The 20394-nt window shown below is 56.1% G+C and overlaps 1 protein-coding gene across 2 annotated transcripts; it reads right to left on the bottom strand.

Moving 5' to 3' along the window:
- Positions 1 to 9450: 9450 nt before the first annotated feature.
- TNNT2 (troponin T2, cardiac type) lies at positions 9451 to 18861 on the bottom strand. 2 transcript variants are annotated; one of them, XM_062013455.1, is made up of 17 exons: positions 18824 to 18861; positions 17925 to 17935; positions 17793 to 17810; positions 16563 to 16619; positions 16013 to 16045; positions 15785 to 15787; positions 15480 to 15515; positions 15164 to 15185; positions 14655 to 14715; positions 14418 to 14534; positions 13412 to 13489; positions 13211 to 13321; positions 12306 to 12415; positions 11781 to 11871; positions 10887 to 10927; positions 10258 to 10263; positions 9451 to 9623 (listed from the first exon to the last, which is right to left on the bottom strand). In XM_062013455.1, exons 1-17 carry the CDS (start codon positions 18859 to 18861, stop codon positions 9575 to 9577), a joined length of 882 nt encoding a protein of 293 aa, XP_061869439.1. In that variant the 3' UTR covers positions 9451 to 9574. The 2 variants fall into 2 exon arrangements, with proteins under 2 accessions (XP_061869439.1, XP_061869438.1); XM_062013454.1 differs by lacking the exon at positions 15785 to 15787 and adding an exon at positions 17159 to 17188.
- Between the last annotated feature and the right edge of the window lie 1533 nt (positions 18862 to 20394).

The raw sequence follows: 20394 nt of genomic DNA on the forward strand, positions 1-20394 counted from the left end.
CCCAGCTCCATGGCCAGATGCCCTGGGAGTGCCACAGTCCCTGCCAGCACACTCCTGGAGGACACGTGGCAGCCCATATCAGAAATCCCTGCCCCATAAAAGCCAAGGCACATGCAGCAGAGCATCAGCATATGCATGTCAGCCACAGCCCATAGCCCCCACAGCTCTTGTGCACCCACACCTCAGGGCATCTCCACTGCAGGGGCTGAGACCTGTGTCAGGAGAGAGCACGAGCCCAGTGTGAGGCACAGGGACAATACAGGTAACTCCTGCTTCAATCAACAAGGAGCTCTCCTGGCAGAAGAGGAAAATCAGTCTCACATCAGTGCAGCTGAGGGAAATGCTCAGAAAAGGTAAAGGAAGAAACTGGAGGTTGGCTGAGGGTCCTTTCACTTCCACCCTGAGCTTCTCCTCAGCATCTTTCACCCATGATGAAAACTCCATTTCAGAGGAGGAGAAAGACATTGGTTTAGTGCCAGAGTGAGGCTGTGGGATCACAGCAAGGCTCTGGGTTCCTCAGGCAGCAGCACATCTCCTAAATGGCTTCTGTCATCTTCCTCTGTGCAATACAAAACTGGCTGTGCCTATCTCAAGTCTTGTATGGTTTTTTTCCTCTCAAGGGTAACCCAGAAGCAATGTAAAACTCATTTCCTGCAGGATGCAGAGGGTTAAAGAGCCAGGAGAAGGAGGAGATGGTTGGGGAGAGTGTTTATGCTGCTCAAAGGATGACTCCTTGGTAGATGGAGCAAAATCCACACCCAGTGCCTTTCTGCCCCTGGAGCCTGCTTTGCCACAAGCTCCCTGGTGAAGCAGCAGCAGCACTGCAGGGCTCAGCCACCGTGGGAAAGGCAGCAGAGCCACGGCAGGTCCTGCTGCACCACGAGCCCCAGCTGCAGGTGAGTCAGAGCCCCACCTCACTGTGAACAGGAGGAAGCAGAGCCCGTGGGATGCACCCAAAGGGAGACAAAAGGCAGAGCAGGAGGGTGGTTTGTACCCAGGGGAGCCCCTGGGAACTCACCCCCACTCCTGGGCTCTGCAGCCTGCACAAGCTGGAGTTGAAGCTGAGTGCTGGGGCAGCTGGTGGGATGGGGACAGTGGATGCAGGGGTTTTGTCTTTAGTGACTGAAGCATCCCAGGGAAAGCCTGGCAGGGACTGGCAGGTCTCCAGCAGGCAGGGAGAGAATGGGATGAGCAGTCCCCATTGCTCACAGACAGGCAGCTAACTGCTCAGCTTGGCCCTGGGAAGGGTCAAACAGAGCCCAGTGCTGGAACACTACGTGGGATTATCTTCTCAATGACTCTCCATTAAACTGTGCCCTTGCCACCACCCCCCTGCCATAGACCACATCCCTGCAGGGAGCAGTGCCAGCATCAATGGGCTGCATAATCCCCACAGACTGAGGCTGGGCTTTGGTCCATGCATCTCCTGCTGCCCCACACAGCAATGGACCATGTGCACCTCCATCCTGAGCTGGGAGGGTTGGTGCTTGTGGGGTATCTTATTTTTAAGCTGCCAAACACCAGCTGTCCATAAACTGAGGTAAATAACCACATCTAAAGAACTTTCCCTACCACTCTGGCCTTTATTGCTCATTCCCTGTTAGAAGAAACCTCCTTGGATCAATCCACCCTCACCTGGGCAGCTTAAAATTAGACACTAAGACAGTTGGCCCTGGGTTCCCTTCAGAGCTAATGGAGAGAAACAGTCTGCCCAGCCTGTGGTTCACCCCATGGTCAGAAGGAGGGGCAAATTAATGATCTTCTATTTCCATTGCTGATTAAAGGAAGTCCAGATGAAGATAAGGGATGCTCAGGCACAGCCAGCTGGCCTCAACCTCACCCTTCATCTTTTGTGGGTGCACACACACAGAAACACCCACTCTAATGCTGTACTGCAAAGGGCCAGTCTCCTTTCTAGGATGTCAGACCAGCTCTACCCTGGCAGGATGGGATGGTAAACAACACACTTCTTGTGTCTTTCTGCTATGAGCATGAAACTAGTGTCAGGCCAACAGAGAAGGTGAGAGCAGGCAGAAGTTTGCACCCATGGGGCACCCACCATTAGTGTTCCAAATTCTTGACTTGCCATCACCACTCCTCTGAGACATCTCCCTGCTGGAGTCATTCAGCTATTGAGGACATTCACTTTCTTTTATTTCCAAGCAAAAGTCTGCAGAGGAAAGCTTGACATGCTCAGCACCACCCATGTGCTGGAGGGTAACACGTCTTTATGGCTGGGATTAAGAGGACTCTACTGTAAATAGCTGGGCTCTATGACTCATGCTCATCACTTGGTTCATTTTGTTCATCCTGGAGTGGAAACCCTTCTATAACTGGATTTCCTTTGCAATTTGTGGCTGCTTTCACTGCACCTGGTTGCACATGAAGCAATGCAAAGAAAGCTTCATCTGATTGCCCAGCTTTGCCTTTTCTGGGGGTGCTCTGACCCAACACCCAGGGCTGGGAGTTGTTTAAGTGATGCCAATAGCCTGCAAAGGCAATGGAAATGAGGCATCTTCATCAATTCCTCTTTTTGTGCACAGCAATCCAGGGGAACAAGGCTCACACCATGGACTTTGGCAAAGGTGAGTGCTGGATGGCTGGTTGCTCAGGGAGGGGAGATGCTGTCAGGTGAAACTTGAAGCTGGGAAGCAAGCACCCAGTGAAAGCAGTTAGGTATTTAGCTTTGTGTCATGGAAGATCTGCTCTCACACATATGTCTGTGTGTGTGTGTGTACAGGCACACACATCTGCCTGAGGGGTGAGGCTCATTGCTCAGCTTGGCCTCTCCCCACGGACTTAAAGCTTGCAATAGTGCTGCAGCACTTTCAGGTCAAGCTGGAAGCTCCAACTAGAGGTCTGCAGGGCTTTCAGGGCTGCCCACATACAGCCTTTCCCTAAGAAACAGCTGGATACTTGTGCTCAGGGATGGTCTTGAGCAGTAAGAGTCTCAGTGTTGCACGTGAGGCCATTGCAATGGGGCCACGAGGCCAGAGGAGTTCAATTAGGCACATTTCCCTGCAGCAGGTCACACCACTGCACACACAGCTTTGGAAATGCCTCTGGCACGATCCCCAGACTGTCAGATACACAAGCAGTGACCAGCTGTGCAGGCAGAGATGTTGCACCCAGTGCCCTGCACAGGCCATGGCAGCTGCAGACATAAAACCAACACTTTCAATACTGCTTCTCCCTCAAAGTAACCAGCCACACCAGAGCTGCTTTGCACAGGCAGATGCTGATTCACCTCCTTCATAACCCCCTGGGTTATTTAACTTCTCCTGTCTATGAAGATCTCAGGTTCTCAGATGCTGAACTTGAGCCCTGACACACCCCCATCAGGGTACAAAATGCACCAGCCTCATCCTCCCCTTCTGCACCCCAGGGGAAATCAGCAGGAACAAGGTTCAAACTAACGGTTCAGATTCCAAATCTCAAGTGTTCTGTCAGGGCAAAGCCAAACTGCCAAGGTGCTCACTGCCAGTGACCTGTGTGGGGATGCTCAGCCCCACTGCTCTGCCTGGCTGGTGTGAAGGAGCCTCAGGCTAAAGAGCTGCTGGTCTTTGGCAAAGGGCTGTGCATGAAATAAGGACAGAACTGGGTGTGAGGACAATTCAGGTTTTTTAGTGCTGTCAAGCCTCTGAAGCTGAGCCTGGACTGTGACTGTCACTGTCACACACACACAGATTGCAGATAATGAGCTAATAACACTTCACTTTCCCAGCCTGCTTTGCATCTTCAAAGCACTCCACAAGAACAAACTAATTAACTGTCCAGAGAAGCAGCTCATGACTAAATGCTGAGAAACCATCTGAGTCAAACCCACTTGCAACAGCTCTCTGCAGATTTCAGTAAAAACTCCTTTTGGAGGAAGGTCTGGTTACTGGCCAGACTGGTCACACCAATCCCACAGCCACATTCCAGGATGGACCCAGCCCTGGAGAAGCCCCACTGACTTCAAAAGAGCAACCAACACCTTGACAGGAATGCCCCAAAACCCACTGTGTGGCTTCCTCCTTTTAATTTGCAGCAGGTTGGGAGTGCTGAGCTGACAGTCCCTCAGCTCCACGCACAGAGGCCACATCCTGCTCAGCCCAGGCTGAACTGAGCTGCAAACAGCCCCTTTCCCAAGACCCCTCATTCGTTCAGAGCACCCCACACCAGGGGCTGTTAGCACAGAACCAGCTTTCCCTGGGTGCCATTGGCCTTGGCACTGTGTGCCCAGCTTGAGCAGTGCTGTTGAAGTCCCAGCTCTCTTATTTCCTTGCTTTGGGCCAGTGATTAAGCTGCCACAAGAATGTGACTTCTCTTGCAGACCTTTGGCTTTTGGGGAATGTGGGTCACATTTGCTTGAGCAAAGCAGAGATGAGAATGTCATTGGGGTGGTTTTTTTTCATGGGTAAATGAAGCTCAGAGACTCAGCCCTGGGAAAGAATGTTGGCATTTCAGGCCAAGGCTTATGTCTTGGAAACTCCTGCCTAGCTGCACACATTTCCACCAGGAAACATCCCTGGTCTGCTGCCTCTGAGGCAGAACCTTGGCATTATTAAACCCAGCTTCCCCGGATCCTCAGCAAGCTCCAGCCTGCAGGTTGTAGGGGAAATGCAGCTGTGGGGACTTGCTAAAGGTGCCTTTCCAAGGGAGACCCCAAATCCCAGGACACATGCCAGGGGGCTGCCAGCCCTCATCTCACATCACCTCAGTCCCAGGGCTGCTGGGATGTCAATGTGCAGCCTCCCTGCTGTAGTGTGGGCACCCATCCCTCCCAGCACATCAGCTGCTGAGGACCCTGCAAGGAAGCACTTGCTGCCCCTGTTTTCTCTATGGCATTAGCAAGCTCAGTTCCAAACTGCAGCTTCCACTGAAGGACTCAAGTGCCTTAAGAGAAACCTTTCTGCAGCTGTGACCCCTCACATCTGAGAGACTGGGCTTTTGGGCCAAGTGCTTTCCAAAGCATCTGTCTCAGGACACTGAGGTCTGGACAAAAATATCCTTGGAGGGGTTTTTGTGCCTGTGAGTGTCTTCATGAAACACCCTGAGTTGCTTTTTCTGCTCTACACCATCCTGGAGCCACCCACAGCTGGGTCTTGTATCAGCTACTGCTGCCCTTGAGTTCTTTGCCTGGTTTGTGGGCAGAAGCTTTGGGGACTTTTGTATCCTTTATCCCTTCTGAGTTGTTTATCAGTGCCAGCAGCCTGTCCTGCCCTCAGCCCAAAGGCTTCCAAAGCTGCAATTGGGACTCTTCTGCAGCTGCCAAGAAATGCCAACAATTTCCAGCATCCTCCAGCTCCTCTCCCTTCCCAAGGATGACATTTGGATGGCTGCAGTTAATCACAGGGCTCAGGAACTTATGGCACTAATTGCCTCATCAAGCAAATAAGCAGGAGCTGGTTCCCATCCTGCTGCAGTGTGTTCCTTCCAGTCAGGACCCTGGCTTTGCCCTGCCAGGTCACACAACACTGGGTCACCCTCTGGTGATACTTATCACTGCACACTGCCAGGAGAGCCCTAGAACTGCAACCAGGCCATGGCTCCATCTGCTGAGTGTTGCACTGAGCTGGGATCAATCTGGACCTATGGTGCCTGATTCAAACTGCTGGATGAGCAATGAGTTGAGCCTTGGCTGGAGCTGATGGCATCCAGAGAGTCTGTGGATGCATCTGTGAGTCCAGCTGTGGATGCTGCACTGTGGAAGCCCTGGTACAGCTCAAGTCAACTTGGCAGCTGTGTAGGACGTGCCTTGGGCAGCAAGGCAGCTGATGGGGACCTCACCCCCCTGCAAAGGGGCAGCAGCTCCCTGGATTTCGTGTTTTGTCTGTGTTATTTCAAGCTGTAGCACAGCACAGACCTCACACACTGCCAGGGCATGGTACAGCACTGCACCACCACCCAAAAAGGGACAATACCTGCTCTGTTTTCACAGCTAATCACCAGCATCTGGTCCACAGGGAGAGATCAAAGTGTTTCCCTGCATCAAAGCCTTCTGCCTTTGTCATGATATCAAGGTTGGATTTATTGCTCTGGGAGGGCACAGCCACCTTTGTTTACAGGTGCAGGGAGAAGGGACGAGCAGGGGAGCAGCCCTGAGGGAGGGATTTCAACACTGCACAGCTCCACAACCCAACCCACAGCAGTGGGGAGCACTGGAGTTACAAACCAGCATCACACTCAGCGTGGCAGCTCAGCTGGGGCTGGAAACCAGAGCTCAGAGCCATAGAATCATTCTGGTTGGAAAAGCCCTTGAAGCTGCTGCAGTCCCAGCACTGACCCCTCAGCTCCAGGGCTTTGGGATCCCTCCAGGGCTGGGCACTGCCCCAGCTCCCTGGGCAGCCTGGCACAGGGGCTGACACCCCTCTCAGGGAAACAGCTCTGCCTCAGCTCCAACCTCAGCATCCCCTGGGGCAGCTTGGAGACATTTCCTCCTGTCTTATCACTCATTACTCGGGAGAAGAGACCAACCCCCACCTCACCACAACCTCCTTTCAGCCCAGGAGAGATAGGAACACCTCACCAGCAAACGCTGCATCCTCTGGGCTGTCAGATGAAGGATTATCCTGCTCTCCTCTGCTGCTCCTCTGTCTTCCTCTGTGGCTTTTAAGTAAAGCTCAGCCTCAGGGGCAAGATGGGCATAAAAACCCATCTGCTTTGTGCAGATGCTGGGTTTCAAAGCTCTTCATTAGCATCAGTGCCAGCAGCTGCAGCATGGGGGCTGGTAGCACAGGGCAGGCAGGGATTAGGAAGGTGTGGTGGCAGCTTGGGGTAAGGGTCAGGCACTTGTGGGTCTGGCAGTGCCCTTCAGTCACCTGCAGCACATCAGCTTTGTGCATGTTTATTTCAAGCAGGAAGACATTTGCAGAGGGCTGCTGTGTCAGGAGGATTCTCCCAGGCACAGGTCACACCAGGTCTGAAGGCAAAGCCCAGAAGTTCACACTTCAACAGGCATTTTCACCTCTTTCAGTCTCCAACAGGCCAAAGCTGATCTGGAACAGGACAGGTACTGAGGGCTCCTGTGGTGAGGGTACAGTGTGCAGGACCTTGCCCTGGGCAAAACTGATGGAGCTTTGTGGACAAAATCCCAGCCCTTGTTACAGCTCACTCATGGCTGAGCTTTTGGCTGTCTGTGGACTTGGGATCTGAGCTCTGACATCTGAGAGAATCAAACTAAACCCCAGCACTGTATCTGCATCCCCTACAACCACCCACCAGCTTGTCCAGCACACTTGGGCCAGTGAAACTGTGGCCTCAAGCTGCCCCAGGGGAGGTTGAGGCTGGAGCTGAGGCAGAACTGTTTCCCTGAGAGGGGTGTGAGCCCTGTGCCAGGCTGCCCAGGGAGCTGGGGGAGTGCCCAGCCCTGGAGGGATCCCAAAGCCCTGGAGCTGAGGTGCTGAGGGGTCGGTGCTGGGCTGGGCAGGGCTGGGGCTGCAGCAGCTTCAAGGGCTTTTCCAACCCAAAGGTTTGATGATCTCAGTGCTCCTGCCAGTGGCTGTTGCCCTGCAAAGAGCACAGTTTATACCCAGGATTTCAGCTGAAACCTGGGCGTGAGAGCACACGCAAAGGCAATGATTCAGACACCAGCAGGAAGCTTATTTTCCTTCCACTAAGTGCCTGTAAAATGCAGCTTCCAGACAGCAGCTAAAGCCTCTTCCTTTCCATCCCTGAGCATTGTTGGCTGCTTTGTCAGCAGGACTCGTCTCCTGGCCACAGGTTGTTGCGCAGATGCTGACCTGGGCTGCGGTGCTTTAAAGGCTTCATTGATGATTTCACACATCTGTGGCATCAGCACAAATGATGAGTGATTTAACCAATTAAAGGCTATTAATTGGTGCCTATGAATGAGCTGCTATAGGCAGTGATTTACAGGGATGAGGGATTACATGAAACTTAGAAGTTTTATAAGGCTTTTAAAAACAATCATAGAGGAAAAAAACCCACTTGCAAACGTCAGGAGTTTGCAGCAGCCACTGGCCCTGCAGCTGCCTGTGCTGAGCAGGGCAAGCACCAGCACCATGGCTTCAGATCCACTGGGTCCCAGCCCTGCCCTCACCCTGCCCAGCCCAGCACTGACCCCTCAGCACCTCAGCCCCACGGCTTTGGGATCCCTGCAGGGCTGGGCACTCCCCCAGCTCCCTGGGCAGCCTGGCACAGGGGCTCACACCCCTCTCAGGGAAACAGTTCTGCCTCAGCTCCAGCCTCAAACTCCTCTGGCACAACCTGAAGCCTTTTCCTCTTGTCCTGTCACTTGTTATTGGAGAGAAGAGCCTGACCCCCAGCTCACTCCAGCTAAGTCAAGGAGTGTCAGAGAGTGCTGCTGTCTGCCCTCAGCCTCCTCTTCTCCAGGCTCAACACCCCCATTCCCTCAGCCCCTTCCCAGCACCCTTGTGCTCCAGCCCCTTCCCCAGCTCTGTGCCCATCTCCAGGACCTCAACATCCTTCTTGCAGTGAGGGGCCCAACACTGAGTCCAGCACTCAAGGCACAGCCTCAGCAGCTCTGTCCCAGGAGGTTTCTGCCCAGATGGGCTGTGGAGGCTCCTTCTCTGGAGACCCTCAACCCCAGCTGGATGAGTTCCTGAGTGCCCTGCTCTAGGTGGTCCTGCTCTGGCAGGGGGGTTGCACTGGGTGAGCTTTTGAGGTCCCTTCCAGCCCCTTATGACCCTGTGCCTCTGTGCCCTGCCCAAGCCCAGCAGCAGCCCCTGGCAGCACAGCGCCGCGGGGTGAGGGTGAGCAGGGGAGGGTGGGTGTGAGGGCTGGGCACTGACTCAGCTGTTGTGGCACGGCTGTGCCATGCATGGCGCAGCCAGGGAGGTGCTGGGGTGGGAAGGGAGTGCACAGGGAGCCGCGTTGGCCGGGGGCCAGTGTGTGCTGCCGGGACAGGCCGTGCTGTGGGAAGCAGGGAGTGCCCAACCCGCACCCTGGGCGCTGCCAGGGCCCCGCTGCCGCCTGCCAGGGGGGTTCTGAGGGGAGCCTGGGAAATGGTCATTTGTAGTTTCTGTCTTTTTAAAGCCAGGTGATTTTTTTTCCAACCCAAACTGGGAGTCCTGGACATCAGCTGGGACACAAACAGTGCCCCTGGCACAGGAGGAGAAGCTCCTCTGGTGCTGAGGGGAGGGAGCCCTGGCCCAGGCTGCCCAGGGAGGGTGTGGAGGCTCCTGCTCAGGAGGTTTCCAACCCCACCTGGACACGTTCCTGTGCCCCCTGAGCCAGGGGAACCTGCTAGATGATTCTTTACATCCCAGTGTGGCTGCACTGGCTCAGTCAAGCCCTGCTGAGATTGTCCTGTGCCTGTTTCCTCTGGGCTCAGAGCTTCAGGATGGAGACAACAGCTGCACCCCCTCACTGTTCTCTTTATTTACAAACACAACATAAACTGGGGGTGTGGAGATGAGAAGTGGTACCTCGGGAAGCATCTGCCTGCCCAGACAGCACCGTGCCTGCAGCAAGGTCTCTGCCAGCTCCGTGTGGTGGGGTGGGTGGGTGGTGGGGTGGGTTGGCAGGCTCCATGGCATGGGGAAGCCAGCTGGTTGACCAAAAGGCAATGTACCTCTCCATGCCTCAGCCTCCTTTCCTTCTGAGCCGTCTATTTCCACCGGCCACCCACCATGGTCTTCCCTCGGGCAGCCTTTGGCCTGGAAGGGAAGCAGAGGAGCATGTGCAAAAAGGCATCAGTGAGGTGAAAGGAGGAGCAAGGTGGGTGCCACCATCAGTCCTGCCAAGAGGACTGAGCTGTTTCCATTTGATGCTCGTTGCCCTGTGGGGAAGAAGGTTTTAAGTGGCCCCAGGTACAGCCTTGGGGCTCGAGGCTGGGTGCTGGGGGATCTGTGGGAACAAGCTCATGCATTTTGCCAGGTGTTTCCAAGCTCCCCCCAATTCACTTCCCATGTTTCTCCCTCCCAAGGATCCTTCAGGAAAGAATCAATGAGCTGGATCTCTGGTTGTGGAGGGGTAGAAACAGCTGCAGGATGTTTCTCCCAAGAACTAGAAGCTGTGAAGCTGTTAGGCAGGATCCACCACATCACTCTCCTTAAGCAGCATCAGGGGAACAGACCCTGCTCTGGGCATGGACCAGCAGGGAGAGGGAGGAGGAGGTCTGGGTGGACAGTGAAGGGCATTTCTGACATGTCATCATGAGAGTCACCAGCACAGCTTTGGCTGCCAGTCCTTGGCATTGCCTCCTTCCTCAGCCCTACTGCAAGCCTGATGCACCCATGCAGCACACGTGCAGCAGGAGACACACAGCACCCAGGAGACACCTGTACTCACCCTTTGCTGCAGTAACAGGCCGTGTTGGGGCAGAAGATAAGAGAGATTTGGTGTAAGCAGAGGGGAGATGTTGCTACCTGACATTTGGGGCAGGCTGAGCACCTCTCATGTGAGACAGCAAGGTGGGATGGGGATGCAAGAGCAATGGGGTGCTCTTGAGGGTTAAACACCCATCTCCACCCTCCTATGAAGGCTTCCCCAGCCCTGTGCAGGCAGCGTGGTCACAGGGACAGGCTCCCCTGACCTTAGCCCATGGGATTTCCCCTCCTATACAAGCTGAGGTCTCCAGCACCTTCCCTGAGGTGCTGGGCAGAGCCACTGCAGGGATGGGGCTGGCTGGGGGCTGGCAGGACCCCACAGGACACAAAGCTCCATGTGCTGGGGTCCCTCCCTACCCAGGCTCTGTGGGGCAGGTGGAAGGCAATGAGAGTCTGACCAAAGTCCCTGGGCCAGCCCTGCAGGTCCATGGCCACTGGGGACCAGTGGGACCAGAGGCAGGAGTGGGAAGGACAGGAGGTGGCTGTGAGAGGATGCAAGAGAACCAGGAGATACACAGGGAGGGACCCAGGGCCAGAGGAGCAGGAAGGGCAGGAGGTGTTGGAGGGTGCTCAGCCTGCCTGGGGACTTACACTTTCTGGTGGTCACTGACACGGTTTCGCAGGACGTTGATCTGCAAGAGAAGGGCAGGTGGGGGGTGAGGCCTGGGACAGGCTGGGGGCAAAGATGCATCACAGCTCTCTCTTCCCCAGCAGCTCTTGTGTGGGGTTTAGCACAGGGCTGTGATCTGCAGGAAGCCTGCTGGGGTGCAAAGCCCATGTCCCCAGGAACTGGGAGCTCACACAGCCCCTTTCCCCAGGCACTTCCCAGCTGTGTGCTCAGGGTGGTTGGCAACCCCTGGGAGGCTTCATTTCATCCTGGCTCATCTCCAAAAGGGAGGTAGATGTGACTTTGCTCCCAGCAATGCAGAGCCCCTTGGATATCTGACAGCCCCATGCACAAGGAGGGGGACAGTCCTTCCTTAATGCAACCAGCTTTCCTGCCACAGCACCTTCATCCAGCCAGCCAGCCCTCACCTCCCAGCTGGGCAGCAGGAGCAGCAGGCTGGCACACACAGGGGGAGCTCACCCAGCAGCTCCCAGCTCACCCAGCAGTTCCCAGCTCACCCAGCAGCTCCCAGCTCATCCAGCTCACCCAGCAGCTCCCAGCTCACCCAGCTCACCCAGCAGCTCCCAGCTCACCCATCTGCTCCCAGCTCACCCAGCAGCTCCCAGCTCATCCAGCAGCTCCCAGCTGATCCCAGCTCACCCAGCAGATCCCAGCTCACCCAGCTGCTCCTAGCTCACCCAGCAGCTCCCAGCTCACCCAGCTGCTCCCAGCTCACCCAGCAGCTCCCAGCTCACCCATCTGCTCCCAGCTCACCCAGCAGCTCCCAGCTCACCCAGCTCACCCAGCTCACCCAGCTGCTCCCAGCTCACCCAGCAGCTCCCAGCTCATCCAGCTGCTCCCAGCTGCTCCCAGCTCACCTCGTATTTCTGACGCTTGAATTTTTCCTGCAGGTCAAATTTTTCAGCCTCCAGATCCCGGATGGTTTGCCACAGCTCCTTGGCCTTGTCCCTGTGGGAAGGGCCAGTTGGTGTCAGTGCAGGACGTGGCTTGTGGGGAGCTCAGTGCAGGGGCCAGGGCAGTGATGCTCCCCCAGGATGGGGCTCTGCAGGCTCTGTGCCCAGAGAGGGATGGATCGGGGCTGTGATGCCAATCCCACTCGTGGACAGGAGCCACGGGTGGCATCGGGACGTTCAGGGGACACCCCTGTCCCACCCGTGGGAGCCTGGCTCCCTCTGATGGCCATCACCATCACCAGCAGCAGCAGCTTGGCAGTGCTGGATCAAGCCCACGTCTCCTGGAGGTGCCACAGCCCATCTCCCAGTTGTGCCATCACCCTCTCGTCTGGGCTGCAAGTCCCAGGCAGCCCACCCCAGCCCCGAATCCTGTGGCAGGAGGTGGACCCAGAGCAGAGCCCCTGGCAGCCCTCTGCAGCCCGAGCTCACCTCAGCTTGTCCTCGTTGAGGTGCTCGATGTTGAGGGGCTTCCGCCGTTCGCTCAGGATCTTCTTCTTCTTTTCCCTCTCTGTTTGCTTCTTCCCACCCTTTTTCTCTGACTGGGGAAACCACCATTCCATTGGAGGGAAGGGAATGTGCCCAGCCTTTGCTCTGCCCCTAATTCTGTCCCTAACACCCTCAGCTTTTGGGACTCCACGAGGCCCTCAAGGAAATGTGGGCAGCAGTGGACGAGACACCTCCCCATCTCTGTCCCTGACACGAGGCTGGATCCACCCTGGCCAGGCATCTGCAAAGCAGAGCCCTCAGCTCACTTTGGCCCTCTGACTGCTTGCTGTGACCCAACAACGCTGGCCCATCACCTTCTGCCTGCAAAGACCACAGCCTACCAACCCTGAGAGCATGCACGGTGCTGTGAGGCCAGCCCATGGCTGAGCCCTTCCCAGGAGCACCAAGGGCTTCCTTGAATCACAGAATCATAGGATCAGTGTGGTTGGAAAAGCCTTTGAAGCTCCTGGAGTCCAAGCCCTGCCCAGCCCACCACTAACCCACAGCCCTCAGCACCTCAGCTGTGTGTGTGTGTCAGTATCTCTATGGCTGGGGGCTGCATCACCTCCCTGGGCAGCCCAACCCAGCGCTTAACAACCCTCTTGGTGAAAAAGCTCTTCCTAATATCCCACCTCAACCTCCCCTGGGGCAACCTGAAGCCTTTTCCTCTTGTCCTGTCACTAGAGAGAAGAGACAGACCCCAGCTCCCTGCAGCCTCCTGGCAGGGAGTGTCAGAGTGCTGCTGGCTGCCCTCAGCCTCCTCTTCTCCAGCCTCAACACCCCCATAAGATGCAGACCCCCTGCAGCCCCCCATCAGCTCCGTTGCCCGTCTCTGCACTGTGTCACACCTTCTGCATGTACCCCCCGAAGTGCAGCATGTTGGAGAACGCTTTCTTCTTCCGTGCCTCCTCCTCAGCCCTCTTCCGAGCCTCCTCTTCCTCCTTGCGAGCTCTTTCTTCCTGCCAGGGTCAGGAGGGGACAGGCAGGCGGCTGAGGGCCGCTCGGCGTGCGGCACAGCCCAGGCTGGTGGCGGGGCGCGGGGCACTCACGGCCATGCGAGCCTGGCGCTCCTTCTCGCGCTCGCTGCGGATGCGCTGCTGCTCTGCCCGCTCTGCTCGCCGCTGCTCCTGCAGGACGGGACCTTGGCTTGGGGACGCGTCCTCTGCGTCCTCCCTGTCCCTAGGGACACCTCCTGACCTCCAAAGCCCTGAGACCCGCTGCTGTGGGTCCGGCCCCGTGGGTGACACAGCCCCAGCGCTGCCCCTGCCCACGGCTCCCGTGGGATGGGGAGGGGAAATGGGGCAGAAACTCAAACCCCGTGGGCTGAGGTAAGAATGAGCAAAGCAGCTGAACTCAGCTGTCATCACAGGCAGGAGAATGAAGTGTGGCAACGGTGGTGAAGAGAAGCACGAGCCCAGCACGAGCCCAGTGCTGCCCAGGGCAGCTGATCCCCAGCCGCCGGCCGGTGCCCCAGCAGCGATTCACCCACCCCAGCCAACCCCCCCAGTTGATACTGGCCATGACTCCAATGGGATGGAACAGCCCTGTGCTGGGCTCAGCTCTCCTGGCCATGTTCCCCCCCAGCTCCCTGTGCACAGCCCAGCCTTCCCCACTGCCCCCAGGCCACTCACTGGTGGGACAGGGTGAGGGGAAACAGCCCTGATGCTGTGCAGCCCTGCTCAGTGACACCCAAACATCCCTCTGTTATCAACTCTGCAGTGTAAACCCAAAACACAGCCCTGGAGCAGCTGCCAGGAAGGACATTGACTCCATCCCAGATGAAGCCAGGACAGATCTGCTGCTCCCATGTCTCCCAGGGGAACACGTGGACTAGTGACCACAGGGAAGGTGCATCTCTGTGAGGCACCACAGCATCACAGCAGCCAAACTGGGGGCTTCCCAGGCACCAAGGTACAGACTCTGGCTCAGATCTCAAGCTCTGGTTTGAGGGGGTGTGGGGTGTCCCAGGCCTTGCTGCCAGGACCATGGGGCGTGTGTCAGGATCGACAGGAGCTGTGTGGCAACACTGATAGCAGGGGAAAGCTGCAGACGTACAATCCTGTCCTTGAGGGACATGAGCTCCTCTTCCTCCTTCTTCCTGCTCTCAAAGTGGGCTTCGATGAGGGCCTGCAGCTCGTTCAGGTCCTTCTCCATGCGCTTGCGGTGAATGTCCTGCACAGACACAGCACTGACGGCCGCAGGGCCAGCTCACACCCTGCAGAGCTGCAGAGCTGCTGAGCACAGCTTGGAGCAGGGCTGCAGGGGGATCACCTCATGGGCTGCACTACTTACATCAAAATCCAGCCTCTCACCGTCAGGGATTTTGGGAGGCACCAGGTTTGGCATGAAGAGCCTGCAGTGAGTGGTGAACATGCAGCAGACAGCTGGCACGGGACAGTGCCTCTCAGCCAGGCACCCAGCCTTCCTCTCCAAGCTTTGCAGTCCCCAGGGATACAGTTTGAAGACAGGGACATGTGATGCTGCTTGCTGGAGGTTGCCAGCTGGACAGGCTCAGAGGAAGACCTCTGGCATCCCTGGGAAGCACTCCAAGATGCCCACATGGCTGGAATTACTATGCTGCTGCAGGCAACCTGGCCACGACCTTCTGCCAGGCACCTTGGGGCTGGCAGATACCCCACTGAGCACCCAGAAGAGCATGGAGGAGCTGCTTTCATGCTTTTGAGACCTCACTGTCCCATGCCCTTTATGGATGGTGGTGCCAAGCCCATCACACGGAGCCTCTGCCCTGCCACAGCTCCTAAGATCAGATCTTGCACCAGAGAAAATGCACTGACACTTACTTGGGTTTTGGCTTTGATTCACCTGCAGGTCCCCAGGAGCAGGAAAGAAAGACAATGTTATTGGCACAGAGGCATTTGCTTTCCTACCTTGACCCAAACCCCCCCAACAGTGAGCCAGGGGGTGGGTCAGACCCCTCTCTCCCAGCAGCACGGGCTGCACTGCAGCTCATCCTCCAGCAAAGAGGTGTCTGTGTGTGCCAAGCCCTGACACACACGTTGCTGCTCCTGCCTGAGCAGAAAGGCAGCTGGTACTTCTGTCCACAGGAGAGGGACCAGTCCCTCCCACCCCAGAGAGGAAGGAGGATGGATACTTCACCTTCCCCAGGCTCCTGCTCTCGGTCTCCTTCACCACCTGTGGGAAACACAATGCTTTGGCTCCCAGAGGCCAGCCCTGCTGTGCACCCTGCCCATGGACACAGTGGGGTGGTCCAGCCAGGCTCTTCCCCTCTGCCCTGTGCTTATCCCCACTGCAAAAAGCAGCTCCATCCCTCCAGGATGAACGGGTAGAGAGCAGATCTCTCACAGACATCACACAGACAGACCAGGAGAGCCTCAGGTTCTCTCCAGGAGGAGCCCAGACAAGCTTTGCAAGAACTCAGGCTGGGAAAGTAGTAGTATTACCCTCTCCTCCTACATTTTGGGTGAATTTCTTACCTAGGCAGCACAAAGCCATCCCTCCTGCAGGCCTCCTGCTGCCCCAGCCCTGGCAGAGGACGGAGCCAGGGCAGCTCTGCATCATTTACTGCAGATTCCACACCAAAAACCTCATTACAAGGGCCCAGTGTCCTGGGGGACTGGGATCCAGAATGAAATGGCCAGAACTGTAACTCTCCTCTGCTCCTGCTTTACCTTCTTCTGCTTCTTTCATTTCATCTTCTTGTTCTGTTTCAAAAGCAATGGGGAGAACATGAACCCCTGTGGGTGAGCCCTGAGAGGAGGAACAGAGGGGTCTCTGCAGCCTAGCTCAGGGAGCACAGCTGGGAGCTGGGCTGTGACAGCACAGGGACACACATCAGGCAACCCCATCTGCTGCAGAGGGTTCCTTTGAAGCCCAGTGCTCTTTGGATGGAGACACATCAGGGCATGACCCCAGCTTTGGAAATTCCCCCTCTAAGACTCCAGGGACCTCGTGGTGGGACAGGCTTAGCTCATTTTTGCATTATCTGAGTGCTGGACACAAACCCTGTCCTGGGCATCCTGCAGAGAACAGCACCATGCTCAGGCCTCAAGGGCTGGGGCACTCAGTGGATCAGGAAAGAGCAGCTCAGGTCTGACAGCTCCTTACTGTAAGCCACAGGTATGGGGCAGAGCTGCCCCTCTGTGCCATGGGACAGCCCAGACCCTGCTTGGCACCCCCTGAAGCAGAGCATGGCTCCAGTGAAGTCATGGAAGCTCTCACCTTCTGCCTTGGTCTCTTCTGTCTCCTCCTCTGCCTCCTCTACCTGCTCTTCCTGACCTGTGGGATAAGGGTCAGCGTGAGCCCCACAGTCCCACTGGCTCCTACAGAGCCCAGCATCAGGGCAACTGCAGTGGGTGTGATTCCTATTGGTCTCCTCTAGCCAGGGAAGAATAAGACTCTCTGGCCTTGGAGAATGTGCCCTTGGCACCTTCACAATCTTATTTAAGAGTGTTGGAGCCTTTTTCCACTGGAGGGAGCAGCATCCCCACAAGAGCCTTGCACTGGAGCCAGAGTGATGCTGGGGCCCACAGATCCTGGGACAACTTGTGGGCCCACAGCAAGAGAGAAGGAAAGAAAGAGAAGATCCCAAACCATGAGTGCATTTGGCTGATGGATGTAAGAGAGAAGGCACAGACACAGCAGCAGATACACTCAGCACAGCAGGGCAGGGAGGGAGGAGTGCAAGAAGCAAGAGAGAGAAGTGGAAGAATGAAAGAAAAGTGTTTCCCAACCAGGGAGAGGCAAAAGACACAACAACCCACGACATGTTCACAGCAGCAGTGCAGAGATGACACAAAGAAAGGTGCAATAGCTACCATCTTCTTCCTCTATCCATTCTTCCTCTTCTGAGCCAGGGAGGAGGGAAAGGAATAAGTGCAGAGGTTAGTTGGATGCCATGAAGCTGGGCAGTATGGCTAAGGTGTGCATGAGAGCAGGGCTCCAGCACTGCAGTGGTTTCCCCCTGTGCCTCTCTGCTTTCAGCACTCGGGATGTGTTGCCATGCAGCAGGTTGGGCTGCCTGGCAGCGCCCTGAAAGAGCAGAAGGCAGCTCCCAACCCCAGCCCCAAGCAGCTGTGCCCCAGAGCAGCTCTGTGCACCACAGGCTTTGCTTCTTCAATGGACTGAGGCAGCTGGAGCTCTGTGATTGAACATTATGGGTTCCCATTCAGCTGCCATTGAGCCACTGTGCTCACACCTCTGCCAACACACAAGTGCAGCGATCCCACCCCTGCTCTGAGCCAGGGGATCCCTCTGGCAAAAGACATACAGAGCAAAATCAAACAGGTTTTGATCCTACTGATGTTTCAGAGGGAGAAAGCAAGAAGGTGATCTCATCTGCCTTTCCTGGTCATGATTTGCCCATTGCAGCCAAGGAGTTTACTGCCAGAACCCACCCAACCACTGAACCAGCAGCACTCTGCTCCTTGCAGTCACTGGTGAAACACTCACCTTCCTCCACATACTCCTCTTCAGCAGGTGTGTGCACAGGAGAGAGGGAAGGGAAAGGAGACACAGGTTACTCAAGGTGCTTTTACCCTTCTTCAGCTTCAGCCTCGGGGCAGCTGCTCCTCATCCTCTTACCTTCCTGCTCCCTGCAAAGCACAACAGCAGCTGCAGTTAGAGCGAGCTGCTGCAGCAGGGCACAGCTCTCCATCACTGAGGCCAAAGGGCTGTCTGACACTTCCTTTTCCATAGCAGTGGGCAGTGGCTGCTGTGGGACATGCTGTGATGGGGCAGTGGGGACAAGACCCACATCACCCTGACACTGTGGGTGGCAGGAGCTGAAGTGCTCAGCTGGCACTTTGTCGGTGGTGAAAGCACAGCACCGTTCTGCAGCCTGGGGAGAAGGAGTGACCACAGCCTGTGACCCTAGAAATGAGCATCTCACCTCCCAGCTTTGCCCCAAAGTCCTTTCTTGACCTTGGGGGAGATGCACAGTCTGTCCTTGGGTGAGCCCAGGGGACTCTGGGCACAGGGGGCAGATTGATTGCTGAGACATGTGAGTCTCATGTGCCATTTAAACATGGATGAAGGATCCAGATCTGCTTCTGCTGCTGGGGGATGAGAAGCAGGAGCTGTGTTTGACCTGATCTCTGCACACAGACATTGAGCCCCTTCTCTCCAGAGTGTGCTCGTGGCCCAGCAGCCCTCACCAGCAGAAGCTGCCCTCAAATTTGGGCCTTGAGGAGTAATCTGGACGTGGCAGTAGGACCCCATCAACAACAGTCTGATGGCATCAGCCTTCCCCAGCTCTGTCTCACTGGTTTAGACTGTCCTTTGCCATGTATGAGCTGATACAGCTCTGTCACTGCTGGGAGTCCCAGCACTGTCACAGCAGAGGTGCAGATGGGCATGGGGTGAGGGCATTTGATCCTGGGGTAGTGATGAGAGCCAATGCCCCCTAAACAGCACCTCTAAGCAATGCCATGATCCTGGGAGAATACAGAGAGGGGAAGGGTAGTTACAGACACACCACTTACTGCTCATATTCTTCAACAACCTCTTCAGAGTCAGACATGCCTGGTTACCTGGCAGAATTGGAGGCAGATTGGGAAAAGGGAGGGTTAGGAGCTGAGATAAGAACAAGCACAGCCTGTCCTCCAGAGCCAGAGCCATGGGCACGGAGCTGCTGCATCTCCCCAAAGCACTTGGTGCTTGGAGCTGTCCCCAGCAGGGCTGTGACAGCGTTATCTCAGCAGAGATAAGCTTCCCCCTCCCTCCCTCCTGTCCCAGGATAACAGCTCACTCCAAATAGGAGGCAAGAGATTAGACACAGCCTCATGCCACAGGGATAAGTGCTGTCAGGAGCCACTCTGTGCAGGCATCTCAGGGTGCTGGGTGTGCTCAGGGCACAGGAAAAGAACCCAGTTATGATGTTCAGCTTGTTATGCTTCCTGACTATTCTTAGCTCAGGTGGGATATAGAAACTTGCAGGGATGTCCTGTTACCTCAGATGTACAGCCCTGCACAAGCCACAGTGTGAGATCTGGCTGAGATCTCCCAGCTCAGCCCTCCAAGTGCAGAGAGTGCTCTGGAAAAGGGGCATTTGGGCTCAGCAGGAGCATTCCTGTGCTGGCCCTGAGACTGAGCTTAGCTAAAAGGGATCATTCTCAGCCTGGTTTAGCAATAGGGCTAGTAGCTCTGCAGGAACGGTCATGCTTGTCTTCCTAGCACACTTGTCATCCCCTTCCAACCACAATCTGGCTGCCCAGGGAGCTGGGGCAGTGCCCAGCCCTGGAGGGATCCCAAAGCCCTGGAGCTGAGGTGCTGAGGGCTGTGGGTCAGTGCTGGGCTGGGCAGGGTGAGGGCAGGGCTGGGGCTGCAGCAGCTTCAAGGGCTTTGCCAACCCAACCCATTCTATGAGTCTATGATGAGGAAGACTTGACTCATTGACCCACCTCATCTGGTTTCCATCCATAAGATATGCCCAGACCAGCCTCATGTTCATCCCCAGCCCTGAGCACCCCAGAGCAGCCCTGAGCATCAGCCTAAGCCCCTGCACAGCCTCACTGCCACTTGTATTCCTGCCAGAGCTCAGCAGAGCTGAGACACAGCAGCACAACACAAGACAGATCTAGAAATAACTTGCATGTGCCAAAGCAGCTGTTCCCAGAGCAGCAGCACTGTGCTTCTCCTGCCTGGTGTCTGGGAACAACTGGGCCTGGCTACATTTGTTGAGCATTTATTACCCAGGATGGGTAGGACAGGCTTTGAGATGCTTTGCTGAAGATGCTGAGTCCAGGACTGGAATCCCCCAGCATGGGGCAGACACGTTCCAGGAGCAGTGCCTCTGCATACCTGGGGCTCCTGGAGGGGGATGTCAAATCTCACTTCTGAGCAATGACTCAGGAGGTGCTTTATGGAGGCAAATGAAGTCAGAACTCAGCCCTGTCAGCCTCAGGTTCATTGTCTGCTTCTGCTGTCATTGTTCCCTTCCCTTTGATGGATCTGGGGCTTGACCCTAAGCCCCCTCCTCCAGCACCATTCCCTCCACCTCCACTCCCCTGAAACAGCAGTCCCTGGCCCTACATCTCCCCCAGGCTTGGCCATG

Source organism: Colius striatus, chromosome 22 (genome assembly GCF_028858725.1).
Source record: "Colius striatus isolate bColStr4 chromosome 22, bColStr4.1.hap1, whole genome shotgun sequence".
Taxonomy (NCBI): Eukaryota; Metazoa; Chordata; class Aves; order Coliiformes; family Coliidae; genus Colius; species Colius striatus.